The sequence below is a fragment of the Xenopus tropicalis genome, chromosome 3 (genome assembly GCF_000004195.4).
Source record: "Xenopus tropicalis strain Nigerian chromosome 3, UCB_Xtro_10.0, whole genome shotgun sequence".
NCBI classification, from domain to species: domain Eukaryota; kingdom Metazoa; phylum Chordata; class Amphibia; order Anura; family Pipidae; genus Xenopus; species Xenopus tropicalis.
In genome coordinates, this window is record NC_030679.2 from 111,677,129 (window position 1) to 111,692,523 (window position 15,395).

Genomic DNA, 15,395 nt, shown 5'->3' on the forward strand with positions numbered 1-15,395 from the left:
GTAAACAGGACATTGGAAATATTACAGCCAATGCCATCTCTGTCTATTTCATTGTTAATTTTCTGGCACAACCTGCATCCGTTCACTGAGGCAATGCTAGTCTGGATAACATTTGGAAGCAGAACAACCAGTAGTATTAATAAAATCATTCATCTCAAACCTGATTTACCAGGCCTGGACTTTCTCAAATATTAAATTACTTCACTACTCTACTATACTTGGTGCACCTTTAAAAGGGATATGCATTGAAAATTCCAGTATTAAATGAGCTGGGACTAAAAGTGTTTACAAGATACACAGAACAAGCACATGTGAAATAAAATCAGTTCATCTCTACTGACAAACATCTCTACTGTAAAACAGAAAATAATTTGCCCCAGAGTTATGTGGTTTACTCAGGGATCGTGAGGCAACATACAGCTTTACAATTAGACCAAGTCCCTTTTATACATCCTAGCATTGTATCCATATTATTACATTATATTATTGAAGTATTATCATCATCATCATCTTCCACATAAGGAAGCATAGTAACCCAGAATAAATATATTTTCCAATTCCAAATGTCATTTTGGGAAACTTAAATATTTTAATTAAGAGAAAGTTGCAAAGCACTATTAAAGCATTTATTTTTCTCAGCTTCCAGGTACATGTACACACATTAACCAATGCAAGAACCACAAATTGAATATATTCCTCATAGAATTACCCATGTATCTAAAGTTCTCACACATAAGCAATGCAAACAGGGTAATGTGTTCTTGTCCGAGGTTCAGTTCCCCGTTTTAGACTCATTTAGTTACTAGCGTTTCCTGCTTCTACCAAGTAACAGACATTATCAGCAGTCACACAGCCTGACTTCAGAACATTTAAACCTAAATAAAATGTGCACTTTCAAATGCTTTACCCTTTAATCTTATATACTAACAAAGGGGGAAGGTTGCTATTCCCTCATGGGCCACTTATGGTCACTCTTATATCCACATAATCTTTCAACATCACAAAAAGTATGGGACAATCTCCTTATTCATATAATATCCTTATTCACAACCCTTACCACATACTTATATGTCAAATATTGTACTTATTTTTCATGCCAAAGAAATTGCTTTTCATTTTACAGATCTTTTTTGTTGTTATAAGCAAACACAGGCGATTCCTTAACTATGAACCGGTATGTTTGCTAAATCAAAAATGGCTCAATGTGGGTTACCTTGAGTAATTCTTTACTGCCACTAATCTGTAAATATTAGATTTATAAATAGTGGATTTCACCTCATACTGAGTTTACAAGTTTGATTAAGTTTGCCATAAAGAGGCAGCTCTTTTGAAAGGAGCCACTGCTAAATCAGTATGACTTTTGATTTATCTTCTGTCTCATTTTCCAAGTTTGCTGGAGTAGTGGTTTCTAATTATTTGTATTTGTGCTCTTTCACTCTACTAGACCAATAGTTCTATTCAAAGCTTCTCTGAGCCCCTGGTTTGACTCTTTGCTTGGGGGAGCATCTTAATTCAGAGGATGCCGCTACTGAATTTATTATTCTCAAAATTTCTTGAATACTTTGCCCCTTTGATGCAGTGGGGTAGAAAAAAAATGAACATACCTTGCCTTGATGCTGAAGAAATGTTCATTTATAAACCAAAACCTAATGCAAACACACAAAGAAAATGGAAGCATAAGGTCATCATGAAATAATAGCTTTACAGAAATTCCCAATCTTGCACTACAATTACTGTTAAATAATAAATACCCAATTGTGTGACTTACAAAGGTTAAACACTATACTGTAGTACAGCAAAACGACAGACAAATCATTAATACCTAACCTAATTCTGTACTCGGAATATAGCATACAGCAGTTAATAGATAGGCATTTCTTTTTCTTTATCAAAATGTCACTTTAAAATAGTTTCCCCTCAAATTTCACAGTCCCCTTTGTAAGCATGAGAATGCAGACTTCATAAAGAAAGTGAAATATGCTTCATTATAGGAAAAGCAAAATGTAAAGTTATCTAACTAGAGATCTCTCTAGGTATGTTTTTCTCCCTGCCAAGCATACTTTTTTTAAACCTTTAATATATCTTGAACTATAACGGTAACAGGTTAGTGGTGCAGATATCTGTTAAAAATCAGAGCCTGCAAAAACCTACAGCAAGGACCCACCCTTCCCAAACAGGAAACACAGTACTTTCTGGTTTTCTATATGAATAGTATACTCTGAAGTGGCACAAAACAACAATCTAAAATATAATGACAGACAAGGGTTTTTGTTCTCTTATAAATATAAAATGTAAATATATAGTTAAAATTAGCATTCACAAAATTCCATTTGTATTTCAAACAGGTTTCAAATGGGACCAATCATTGCAACTACTCAATAAACTTACCTGCATAGAAATTAAGTTAATTTTTCATAAGGCAATATAAGACAAAACCTGATATTTATATAATGTACTTATAAACAGGAAGAAATAATTCTGTCTTGCCTGAAACGGAAGATTAAAGTCCAAAAGGAATAACCATGGTTTCTTAAATCAGCTTGGGAGGAAATGAAACAGATCTTGATCTGGTCTGACGAAAAGCTTAGGTAAGCAATGACTCTTGCATAGAGGCCAATCATATTCAGGTGACTAACAAAAACTTCCAGCTCTGCTACTGATCAATAAGTTTTTTTATATAATCAGTCTAATAGTAGTGTTCTGGCTATTATGTTAGCCATTCTCTCACTGTTCCTTTAAAGGAGAAGGAAAGGCAAAGTCACTTGGGGGTGCCAAAATGTTAGGCACCCCCAAGTGACTTTAATCGCTTACCTTCTACCCCGGGCTGGTGCCCCTGTACAGAGAGAACAGCACCAGCCCGGGGTAGCTGCCAGCGCTTCGTCCTTCCTGAACGATCGCGCACGCATGCGCAGTAGAGTGAAAAGCCGAACTTTGAACAGAGAATTCGGCTTTTCACTCTACTGTGCATGCGTTTGTCCAGGACAATTGGCTGCAGCGCGAGTAGGAAGGAGGAAGGAGGAAGCGCTCGAAAAAAGGTACCCCGGGCTGGTGCTGTTTTCTCCTAACAGGGGCACCAGCCTGGGGTACAAGGTAAGTGATTTCCTTGTCCTTTAAGCAAAAAGCAGTACATATCTGGTAGTGATGTGCAAGTCAACAAAAAAAATACCCCCGTTCGACCCTAACCCGGCGGTTTGTTACCAGCACCCAACCCTTGTTTATATACCCAAGCCCACCCTGCCCCTATCTGATTTCATAAGAGGAACTGGGGGGGCACTTATGCACAAACAGGGCCGGATTTCTCCGTGAGGCGCCCCGAGGCCGCCCCTGTGGCTGTCCCCCTCTGCGCATGCGCGAATGCGGCCCCCAGTGCGCATGCGCGAACACGACCCCGTGCGCATGCGCAAACGCGCCCGCTCCCCAGTGCGCATGCGCAAACCCTCCTTTAAACTCCCATACGGAACAGTGGGGAGAGGTCCCCACTGCTCCGTATGGGAGCCAAATTTAAAAATTTTCTTGCGGCGGGGCGGCATGCCGCCCCTAAACTTAGTCATGGATGTCAGCCAGAACCATCCAACTAAAAAAAAAAAATAGCTATACGATTGTGTAGACCCCGGTGCAAGCACACGTGTTGGATTTTGGTGCAGAAATGCACGAGTATACATTTCCATGATGACATCCACCACTTGGGCTGATGCAATGGTTCCGGGTGCAGACCAGGAAAAAGTCTTGTGCCAGCATTGGGGTTGCTTTTTCCGCAGGCCGAGAATCGCCTCTAAGAACCTGCAATGCTGGTGGTTTTTCATGGTTTTCATAAATTTTATCAAAAAAATTTTCAAAAAGTTTAGCAAAGATTTTTGGCATTTTGGATTCTTCCAAAAGTCTACTTTCAAAAAATACAAAGATTTTCTGGGGTAAACATGTTTTGTGGCTTTATCGTTGATAAAAATGAGGTGATCTAAAATGACTTCCATGACAATTCATATGCACTATTTTCATTTTGCCTCTACAAGTCAGATACTTTGATAATCCTCTACATAATGGACGTTCAACTGTATGGTAAACCCCAAACATTCATATTTAAGTTATATTTTGGTTCCTAACAACAAGTAGCATAGTTTGCAAAAATATATGGTTGCGTAGGGCAAAAAAAAAAAAAAAGATAAAGAAAATCTATATAAAACAATTCATATCTGGTATGTACTCATTTGGGAAACAGGGGACTTTTTAAATAAGGATAACCCATGGAGCGACTCAGTTGCTAACCGCTCCAAAATGGCTTTCCACCGGTGACTGTATCACATCGATTCGGTTATCTAAAGTTGCACAAAGTTTTCTCCTGCAGGCAACTTTGCGCAACTTCTGAAAACGAAGCGATGCAAGGGACCCTATTGTTGCTGGTGGAAAGCCATTTTGGAGCGGTTAGTCACACACGATAGAGATCTATCACGGGCAACTGAACCGCTTTGTGGGTTCTTAACCTAAGGATTTTTTACCCATAAAAATGATCAGGAGCCACAGATAAATAGTTCTGTAACATTTTAAATGATTCATTGCATAGTAGACTAATCAAATTTAATGGATTAAATCAGAATTGATACATTAGGCAACTAAATTCACCTTATGTGACACCTAGTTAGGAGCCTAGCATATTGCATTGGAAAACCTCCCAAAGGTGCAGGTTGCAGCATTTGTAGTTACACTGACCAACATGTAGATCTTTAGGACAAAATATGCTTTAAACAACTTTGGATACATTCTTCAGAATACATTTCCAGACCAAAAACAATGGACCCAAATTGGTCCTTCAAGTGAGTGGCCAAGAGAATGTATAGGCAGTTTCATCTTTTTCTAGTCAGTACTTATTCCACAAGTTTCAATTTTCTCTATGCACCTTTAGCTCAGAATTCCAGGAAACATATTATAGAAATTGACATTTTTGCTTTGGCTTTAATATGGTTAAGAAACTACAATATACTGATACATGGTAAATTAAGTTTCATTAATACATTATTAGTGACTACATATAACATTAATCTGCAATTCTTACTTGTGCTCAACGTCCAATTCTACTGTCCAGTAACATATGCGCATATCAGCTCCACTACAGATTAACTTAACAGAAAAAAAGCACTTCTAAAAAGTCTACAAAAAAGAATGTCTAGTGGCCCCAACCTACCTCTTAGCACAAGTATTTTAAATAACCTCAAGCCATAAGTAAAGAATGCAGCAGAGTCATTTAGTGAAATCTCTTAATACAAAGGCCTCTGTTCCAGAACACCACCTTCGGGATTTTCTGGCTGCCGGAATCACACTTACATCATTGTTTATCTACTCCAATGCTAATGCTGGTTTAAACATGGAAGAAATAGTTATTTCAGTAGTTATACCCCAGGCAAGTAAAAAAAAAAAAAAAAAAAAAAAAAAAAAAAAAAAGGCCTTGTTTCCAGAAAAAAAGGAGTCCGGGCATTTCTTTGAGAACTTTTAAAAAAAACACGTTAAACAGAGGTAATAATTTATTTTAAAAAGGGATAGTTCATTTTAGAAAACAGATTATGGGTTATTTACCAAGGGCAGCCTCCACTGAAGGGAAAGAAAGTTTGCTGCAGTCGCTGCATAAAAATGCAATTCATTAAATGTACTCACACCTAAAGCTGCTCCTTGTACTGTTACAGTTAATTTGATGCATTACTTGACATATTTCTCAGCCACTTTGAACAGAGCAACTGTTATATATACTGACTCATTAGTTTCTGCTATTCCTCTGATGTTGCTGACCAACTAACCAGTTAAGATTAGAAAGTTGGCATCCTGGCTTACTGACCTGACACTAGTAAATATGAGAAGGCAGAAAATTTGGAAAACTCACATTCTAAAAAATAAGTGAAAAATAAAAAAAATAGAAAGCAGTCAAAAAGTCATTACTTGTAGTGTACTATATGAAAACAACACTTGTTACAGTCTGATGTTTGCAATGAAATAAAGGCAGCTATAGCATGGTGCATTGCCAGATGGTATTTAAAAAAAAAAAACTGTCCAGTTCCAAAACTGATCTGTTTCATAGGTATCTGACATGAATGGAGTAAGCCAGCATACATGCAAAGATAATCATATGAAACATACTATTTTATCTCTGCATGTATGGGCACCTTAGGTTCTGAATAAGACATCTCCCAGAAATGATAGCTTTTGGTATTAAACAAGGCAAGAAAACCAATCAGCTGTAATCAGAACTACAACATTGTGGACATATTTTAAGCACTGACAAGAGAATTGTTAAATACATGGGCTCCAAATGTTTCTGCAATACTTTTTAAAAGATAGAGCAGTCAATAGTCTTATAAAAAAAAAAAGCAATAATTCTGCTGGTAAAAGAAAGACTTGCCCCATTGTCGAGCGTAATAGAGCTATACATGTAGTTTAACGGTAATGTTTGTGCTTTACACACACACACACACACACACACACACACACACACACACACACACACACACACACATACATATATATGCTAGCTGTATATTTATTTTGCTTCTGTTAAAGAAGTAAATGATCAAATATCTTCAATGAGCAGCTCTTGTGACTGGGCACTCTGTGATTTACAAAACATATTTAAAACTACTGCGATGTATATAAACCAATTGGTGTTGAACTTTAAGATCAGTGGCTCCATGTCACAAGGTATTTATCACCTGGTATTATTTGGATTTAAGGTGTTAATACTGAAAGCACCACACCTTGATATCTGTCAAGGGCAACATGTTGTTTCCTGCAAAACATAAATCTCAGTGAGACACTCCTTCGCAAAGTGTCGGCTCATGAGCCATTTAATGGGGCCCGCATTCTTTTCCAAGGGGAACTATTTAAGGAACCATTTAAATGCCTTTTAAAGTAGAGATGCAAATTTAAATTTCAGCTAGGGCCAAACCACTGGACTTGCAGCAAGATTTGAATTCAGCCAAAGTGAATCCAAACCCCTTAAATCATGTCACATTCAGTGGGTAACTGAAAGTGGCATTTTTTTCTTTATATTATGCACATTTTGCTCAAAATTGTATATGTTAATTCAGTTACATTCAGGAAAAATGACTCTCTGTATAGCTGTATTGACAATTCACTTCCGCTTGTGTGTAGCTACACATAGCAGAAGCGTAGATTGGCCCAAAATGCAAAAGTAGGAAGTTTCATTCAAATCTCTTCTTTCGCTCTGCTATAGCTATACAGAGAGGCAGAAGGAAGCAGATCTGCAAAAAAAATATAGGCTGAGAGAAGAAGAGCCAACGCTCCATGTGCCCCTATCCTTAGGTTAATGACACACGGGGCAGATTCTCGTCCTGAGAATTTGATCTTAGGGCCTGCGAATTAGAGCGTAAGGCAGAAAATTCACAGATGTGCCTGCAACTGAAGCCATTGTGTTGGCCCGGGTGCTGGCAAACACAGAAGGACTTGCACAAAACTGCATATGGGGCCATTGCATCAGCCTGGGCCCAAACACACAGTGAGATTCGGCACAAAACTGCTTGTTTATGCAGTTTTGTGTCAATTTCACTCTACCTGCACCTGAGCCAATGCAAGCACAACCAAAAGCTTTTTTGAGTACAGGGGTAGATTCTCGGCCTGCATTTATCCGCAAACCAAGAATCCGCCCCATGTGGCATTGGACTTAGTCTGAAGGCTTTTTCAAGCAGTTGTTGCCTAACAAGAGAGCTTGTTAATCTATGGTGGGCTGCTTCAGGTACTTTACTGTTGTGGGCAACTTAAATACAGGGCACCTAAATCGCCTGGAACAGCCCCATGCAACACTGTCCTTTGAGACATAACATAACTGTAGTGTAAACTGTAAGTTTCAAGGGTGCTTTTGCGGTCATTTACCATATGCCCCAAAAAGTAGAGAGAAATGTTTAAACTTGAAGAGAAATAGAAGCTATGGAAAGAACTCATTTATTGGACCTTAGATTTTCTCAAATATATTTGTTGCATTTATGTACTAAAACCATTGGCAAGTACAGCCTGCAACAGACCAGAGGCTGCAGTTCATCTAAAGGCTGTCCAGAGCTGCTGGGAGCTGACATATATAACAATCTTCTGGATAGCCAAATAGCTGACATGCCAAATCTCATGCAATGCTCATGCACAAAAATAAAAAATAATATGGAGCAATGGCCTTAGAGGTGTAGCAAGAGAACAGGATATCAGTTGCACACCTGATAAACAACTAATACTGGAGCTAAAAGATATGCCAGCAATGTACTAAGTTAATGAAATTAAGTATTAGTACTCCCTTCAAGCGTTTTTGGAACCACACACAGGACATGATAAAGGGTGTGACTACTCACTAGCAGGCATGATTGCACAAAGTACAGCCGCAATGCAAGCGTTTCAGGATGATTTTACCTGTTCAGTGAACTATTCAGTAAAAAAAACTTCAAAACAGATATTTAACTCTAAAGGTGGCCATACACGCACCGATATTATCGTACGAAACCTCGTTTCGTACGATAATCGGTGCGTGTATGGCATGTCGGCGAGTCGACCGATATCGCAGGAAGCTGCTGATATCGGACGACTCGCCGATCGCCATAGAAGGCGCCTAACCAAAATTCTCCCTTCAGAGCTGAATCGGCAGAAGGAGGTAAAAATCCTATTGTTTCTACCTCCTTACCTGCCGATTCAGCCCTGAATGGTGTGTGGCGGATCTTACGATGTTTCGTGCGACCGATGGTCGTACGAAACATCGTCAGATCGCCACGTGTATGGCCACCTTAGGTGATGGGTAAATTATCCAAAGCCAACTGACATGGTCCTTGCCTTCTTGTTTAGGTTAGTTCAAATGCCATACTGGAGTGCCACAGAACAAAAATAAAGAGGAAAAAATTTAAACTGCAAACATTTTTTTTTTTTTAAATTTAAAATGATCTTTAATTTGAAGATATATTTCCGTGTGAACCCCTCTAACTTTAAGAATGAAAGCACAACAAAACAGTCGACATGCTACACTTTAAGGGTCATTTGCTTATAGCACTGCAATGTGCAAAGTGCCCACTGCCTTCCTCTGTCCCTGAATCCTTTTGGGGTTCCGTTTGAAATGTGCAAGTTAGGGAACAGCAGAGAATGCAGGCTGCAAAAGGGCCCTGTTTGTATATTCTTGCACTCCTTAGTATTTTTGTACTTCTGCACAATGGGATTGTAAATAGCCCCCCTGTTTTAGCCTCTGTACCAGTCAAAGGACACCACATGCCTTTGTGAATAGGGGCAGTGAATATTTGTGTCTAAAAAGATGGGGATCTCATGTGGGCATAGATAAATTGATTCATGATCATATATTATAGAGCATTAAAGTAAAATAGATGATAGTGCACAAAAGTAGGGTCACCAATCCTTTTTTTTTGTATCTGTTTTTTTTACATCTCTATTAATAAAGCTGGGGGGTAATTTTAATGGTACAAAAGTATAAAAGGAAAAGCATGTTAATGACTCACAATGCCAGTGTGGACCTAAGGATCCAGTATCCTGAACAGCTCCCCATTTTTCACATCAAACTGCTCATATAGCACTCTATAGAACTGAAGAGCTGCAAAGTGGTACTGGGAGACATAATTGTGGTCCGAATTACTTTGGTCTCCTACAGATATTTTGAAGATCACCTTTAAAGTGCATGCAATCAGTATATCCTTTTAGAGCATACAATTCTAGAAATAGCTCTGACTCTTCTTTTTGTAAACACACTATGCCCTTTGTACAGTATTATAACTCTCTAAAAATATGCCAGGGCCTAGCAGCCAGGGGTCTAAGGACCTGACTAGTCAGAAACTAGTGAATGGAACTTGCCATAGCAAGGGCAAATTCCTAGGTTTTCTAATAGCATGGATAGAAAGTTGCCTTAACAATACATTTACCTTACTTACACATTTACCAGTGGCACTGTTTCTCATTAATATTTCATTCCTTTTATAAGTTTATATCATTAGAAATATCTTCCCTCCAGCATTACTGGCCTAGTTACCCCTTTCTGTAAAAAAAAGTTCCATTGTAGGTATGGGATGTATAATCTGGAAACCCATTATCCAGAACGGCGTAATAGGGCAATTAATATATAAGTTGCTCTGACTATATTGATATTTGCCATCATAAGGTATTACCTGGTACTTAGATTGTAAGCTCTACGGGGAAGGGACCTCCTTCCTACTGTGTCTCATACCACATGGCACTTATATATATTTATTGTATTTATTATATCACTTGTCCTCCCTGTGTGTAATTTGGAATTCTGTAAGATTGTACAATGCTGCGTACCCTTGTGGCGCTTTATAAATAAAGTTATACATACATAAATACTTAACTACCCTCTGTCTAAACCATCATAAACTTTCATGTTAATGATAAAGCAATCCCACTGAGGAATGGTGCTTCAGGTTCCCAGTATTCTGGATAATGGATTCCATCCCTGAATATCCTTATACAAAGTACATTGTGGAGGGGGTAAAAAACAAATCAAGGTAACAGGATACCCTATAGCTGGCCATACACACACCAATGAGGGTGGGAACGATTGGTCGCACAAAAGATTGAAAATCGCCACGTGTGTGGCCACCTTATAGCACAAAGCCCCTAATATCAAGGCATTCTAAAATAATATTTAAGGCATACATCTGAGAGCTCAGTTGTTGGATTGCTATGTATGTTATAGGTTAACAAGACAGGCAGTCACTTAGGAAACTGATTTTAACTGTCATCACACCACACAATCTCCCTAACCAGAGCAAGTATCAGGAAGGCAACCGAAGCTGACTGTTTAGGGGTTTGTCACCTTCCAAACATTTTTTCCAATTTAGTTACGGTACCAGTAATAAAGACTTTTCATTTTCTCGCTATCTCGTTTACATCTGTCCTCTTTCTAGAATTTTAGCCTACCAGTGCCCTAAGGCAGATGCAGGATGTCTAAACTGTTACAATTTGCTAGGTTAAGTTGATACATTTCTCATTAGCATCAGATGAATAGCAACTACATTATCAAATGTAACAGTTGACTTTGGTCATTTCAGGAAACATCTGCAGTAAAAATCCAGGATCCCTTCCACTAAAAGTAAACAATATGGGATAAATTCAAAGAATAAATGTATATCACACACAGTAAGCAAGGCCTCAGTCTTTTCAATCTGCTGAAGGCAATACTAGAAAGGCTAGCCCTTATTTATAAACAGGGCATAATTCCCCTTTACGGTTGAAGCTACCCCTTCTCTGGCTACAGACATTTGTGTGCCTATACTTAGGTAGAATGCATGGACTCCTTTAGCACTGATCTGAGAGGAACTGAAGCTCTTCACTTCCTCATCAACTGATGCATCAGTTGGATCTTGGGGGGGGGGGGGGGGAGAGCAAGCACAGGCACTTAAATAGTTAAAGATACATTTTCAAGGCTACCACACCCTACTAGACACTTCCAAGGGAACCTGGTGCTTGAGGGGATGTGTTCCCCACTCCTACTGGCTGGGGAGAGTGCCTTGACAGCAGCATACTTTAACACACCAGTTTGGACACATACACTGCAATTTGCCACATTCTCAGAAAGGTCTGTCAAAACTGGCTTCCAAACTGACTTATATGCCTAGACTGATGGCCAATATGGGTGAAACCAACTAAACTGCTTGAACAAATCTGTGCATATATGACCACCTTAACAGAAAAAATAATAAAGATTTATGCAGTTAAAATCATGACACAGTACAGATTTCATTTATTTTCAAATGTGGCTAAACATTACAGTCACCATGTAACCTTGAGATAGTAGATAACTGCTTTTCAGAATAAAGCTTGCACTTAAAAAAAAAATGAATTTCCTGACACTGCAGTAAAGAATGTGTTAAGGCACTGGCAGAGCCATGAAGCCAGCCCATAACAATCCGGTCTGGCCTCAAACACTCCAGGGAGAGCATAACCACACTAGGTGGATTAATTATTCTCTACTATTTAAAGGTCATTGCTTTCATGACCAGAACAGAGATATTCTGCCCACAAAACACAAAAGGTGATCATTTAACATGGTAACCAACACAGCAAATGTAAGGCTGAAGTCCATGTTGCAACTTTCACACAGATGTTAAACAGTTAAAGGCTAATCACAAAATTAACATTTGTGATAAATTTATGTAATTTTAAGAGGCATTAAGTTCTATACGCCGCTCTGCCAATCCCTGCACTGGCTTCCCCTACCATCCAGGATAAAATTCAAGCTATTGACCCTCACATTTAAAGCAGTCCATAACTCTGCCCCACCCTACATCTCTGAACTCATCTCTAGGTACCATCCAACCCGCTTGTTACGCTCCTCTACTGACCTGCTCCTCAACTCCTCTCTCATTCCCTCATCACACGCTCGCATTCAAGACTTTGCAAGGGCTGCCCCCCTTCTCTGGAATTCACTCCCACAAACTGTCAGACTTTCTACCAATCTCTCTGCCTTCAAGAAATCTCTAAAAACACATTTATTTAGAGAGGCTTACCCTAATCTAGTTTAGCAATACCCTGTGCCCCACCTCTAACAACTCTGGTTATGCCCATTCCCACACCTTGTGTCTCAACCCTTTCTCCTTGTAGATTGTAAGCTCTTTTGGGCAGGGCCCTCTTCACCTCTTGTATCGGTTATTGATTGCTTTATATGTTACTCTGTATGTCCAATGTATGTAACCCACTTATTGTACAGCGCTGCGGAATATGTTGGCGCTTTATAAATAAATGTTAATGTTAATAGGTTATATATGTAGAGATATTTAAAGAAAATACTGCTGGCAGGCAATAATAGGAATTTCAGTGCCAAGAAATCTAAACTGTCACAGTACACTGTAATGGTGTGGGCATGTATCCCCAGAGGGCACCATGGGCCTGTTAGGATTTGTGCGCAGGGGCACTTTGTTTGTGATCAAACCATTGACTTTTATTACGCTTAACTCATTTTATGCCAAGTGACAAGCATGTTCTTTCCTTTCATGCCCACTTGCATAAACACATTTTCAATTCAACCCACAGCATTAACAATCTAAGCACTATGGCTCCCACATCTTAAAGGGCCAGGAACTACAACAATGAAAAGGCTTTATAGGCATTTAAATAATAATGTACCACCACCCTGCACTGAAAAAAAAATCTGCTTCCACATTTTTGCATAATTACACAGGAGCGTTATACATGCAGCGATTCCTACACCAATGGATGCCAATGTATTTCATCTGTGAAGAACATATATTTCTTATAATCATTAACACGTTTTTACTAGATAGTAAAGTTGTCCCTCTTTCTCCTGCGTGGTGTTCCATGTATACATACCCCCCTTCTATTGTACAGCACTAAAGTAGGTGTTTTAGAAATGCTTGTAAATAATACTACCGATTATTATCACCCAAGACAAGTACCTGAAACCTTAAATGGACCCGTCACTCAGACATAAAAAGCTGTATAAAAAAATTCTCTCTCAAATTAAACATAAAACACAAAATCATTTTTAATAAAATAACCAAAGAAATTGGAATTATTTCTTAGGGTGACAGGCCCAAATTAAATGGCTTTTTACTTTTTGTGTAGTGTTTAAATTAAGAAATTTATTTTTTTTAATATAGCAAACAATAAACTTTGTTTTTACAAGCACAACCAAAACAAATCACAAGTACACTGAGAAGCCCCCTGTATTAAAGGACCCCCCCCTTCAAAGAACGAATGTTGAAAAAGGGAGTAGCCCATTTAAAAAGGTACAAATTTTGTAATTTTGTGTGTTTGTGAGTGTGCGTGGTTTTCGCTTGCGTATATTTTAAATTGTGTTGTTTTGTTAAAGCCATGCAAGTAGTGTAATTTTTAATGATGATATGGTCACTAAGGGAACATTTTCATTTAAACCAATAATTTGGGGAAGCAGCATAACTACTGCTGCTCATATAAACAGACATATATTACTTAGAAAAGGAAATACAGTGTGCTTATTTTCATACTTATATATATGTTTGCTTTATTAAGAGCTGAAGGGAAACCATCTAATAATTTCTGAGAAAAAAAGTCAACTTTAAGGTGCATCTGTTACAGGTTTTGCAGTATATTATCATTTTGCCTTGAGCAAAACAAGGCAGAAACAGTGTTAAGTGTTTTTCAGACTGCATGGTTCACATAGAGGCCTTGTTTAGTCTGTGGTGCAGTCCCCAGCAACACATTTCTGGGAAGCAATGAACACTGTATATTACATTAAAATGTGAACCTCTGCATGAGTGCTATAAACCTCATAACAAGGCACTGGAGATATATTCTACACAACTGACCATCTCATATTTATTCTATATGTATTTAGAAGCATGGAACTTGAAATGAAATAGAAACGTCACGTGGGTTCCTGTCTTGGAGATTCTGGGAGTTGCAGTATAAAACCAGCTTTAAAAGGAATACGGTCATGGTAACACATTTTTTTCAAAACACAATAGAGCTTCTCCAGCAGAATCCTGCATTTAAATCTGTTTTTCAAAAACACAAAGAGATTTTTTTAATATTTAACTCTGAAATTTTACATGGGGCTAGCCAATTCTTCATTTCCCAGAGTGCCACAGCCATGTGACCTGTGCTCTGGTAAACTTCAGTCACACTTTCCTGCTGAGCTGCAAGTTGGAGTGATATCATCCCCCTGCCAGCAGAACAATGGGAAGGTAGCTAGGCAGCAGCTCCAAGAAGATATCACAAAAGCATTCAATAGTAAGAAATCCAAGTCCCGCTTGGGACACCTCCAGATACATGGGAGTAGGAGAAACTATAGGTTATCTGAAAGAAGTTCTAATGTGTAGTGCTGGCTCTTTCTGAAAGCTCAGACACAGGCACAATGCATTGAGATGGCGCCTACACACCAATATTACAACTAAAAAAATACATTTGTGGTTCAAGAATAAAATTTTAAATGGCAGAGTGAATTATTTTCTATGTAAACAGTGTCATTTAGAAATAAAAAGTATACCATTGAAATCATGGCAGTATCCCTTTAAGTGCTTTAGTTTGAGCACCACTGTTACAGTTCAAAACAATGCCTTAAGCCCAGAATGACATAAATTAGAAGAGAACAATAGCTGAGAACTGAGTTTTACAATCAGCATAGGATAAACAGCCTAATTCTAAAATTCTAATTCTAGTGGGGGCTTAAAATGTTTAATGCCTTTCTAGCACAAAGAAGGGATACATAGTTAAAAGCAATGGTATAGAAATTCATCCAGCTGGCTACCACCGACATTTAGGGGTGAGAGAGTTTCCCACCCAAAGAGAATGAATCAGTAGTTACCCCACCATGGGCTGTGACAGCCTTACTCTTAATTAACATCGATGGTTCTGGAACAGTTAAACATAAAGAACTTACATTCTAGCTAACTATGCCACTTCTGTAA

General features: G+C 38.5%; 1 protein-coding gene across 11 annotated transcripts in view; it reads right to left on the minus strand.

The window, feature by feature from the left end:
- The window catches only part of akap13 (A-kinase anchoring protein 13), a 151,198-nt gene that overhangs the window by 132,962 nt on the left and 2,841 nt on the right, over positions 1–15,395 (minus strand). For 8 of the 11 annotated variants that reach the window (XM_012959568.3, XM_012959566.3, XM_012959565.3 and 5 more), the window contains exon 2: positions 1,605–1,646. The exons of 2 other annotated variants lie outside the window; for them this stretch is intronic. In XM_012959568.3, coding sequence (XP_012815022.2) covers positions 1,605–1,632 — 28 coding nt within the window. In that variant the 5' untranslated portion in view covers positions 1,633–1,646. Of the gene's footprint in view, positions 1–1,604; positions 1,647–15,395 lie in introns of those variants that run through there. One more of the 11 variants, XM_012959571.3, reaches the window with a different exon arrangement.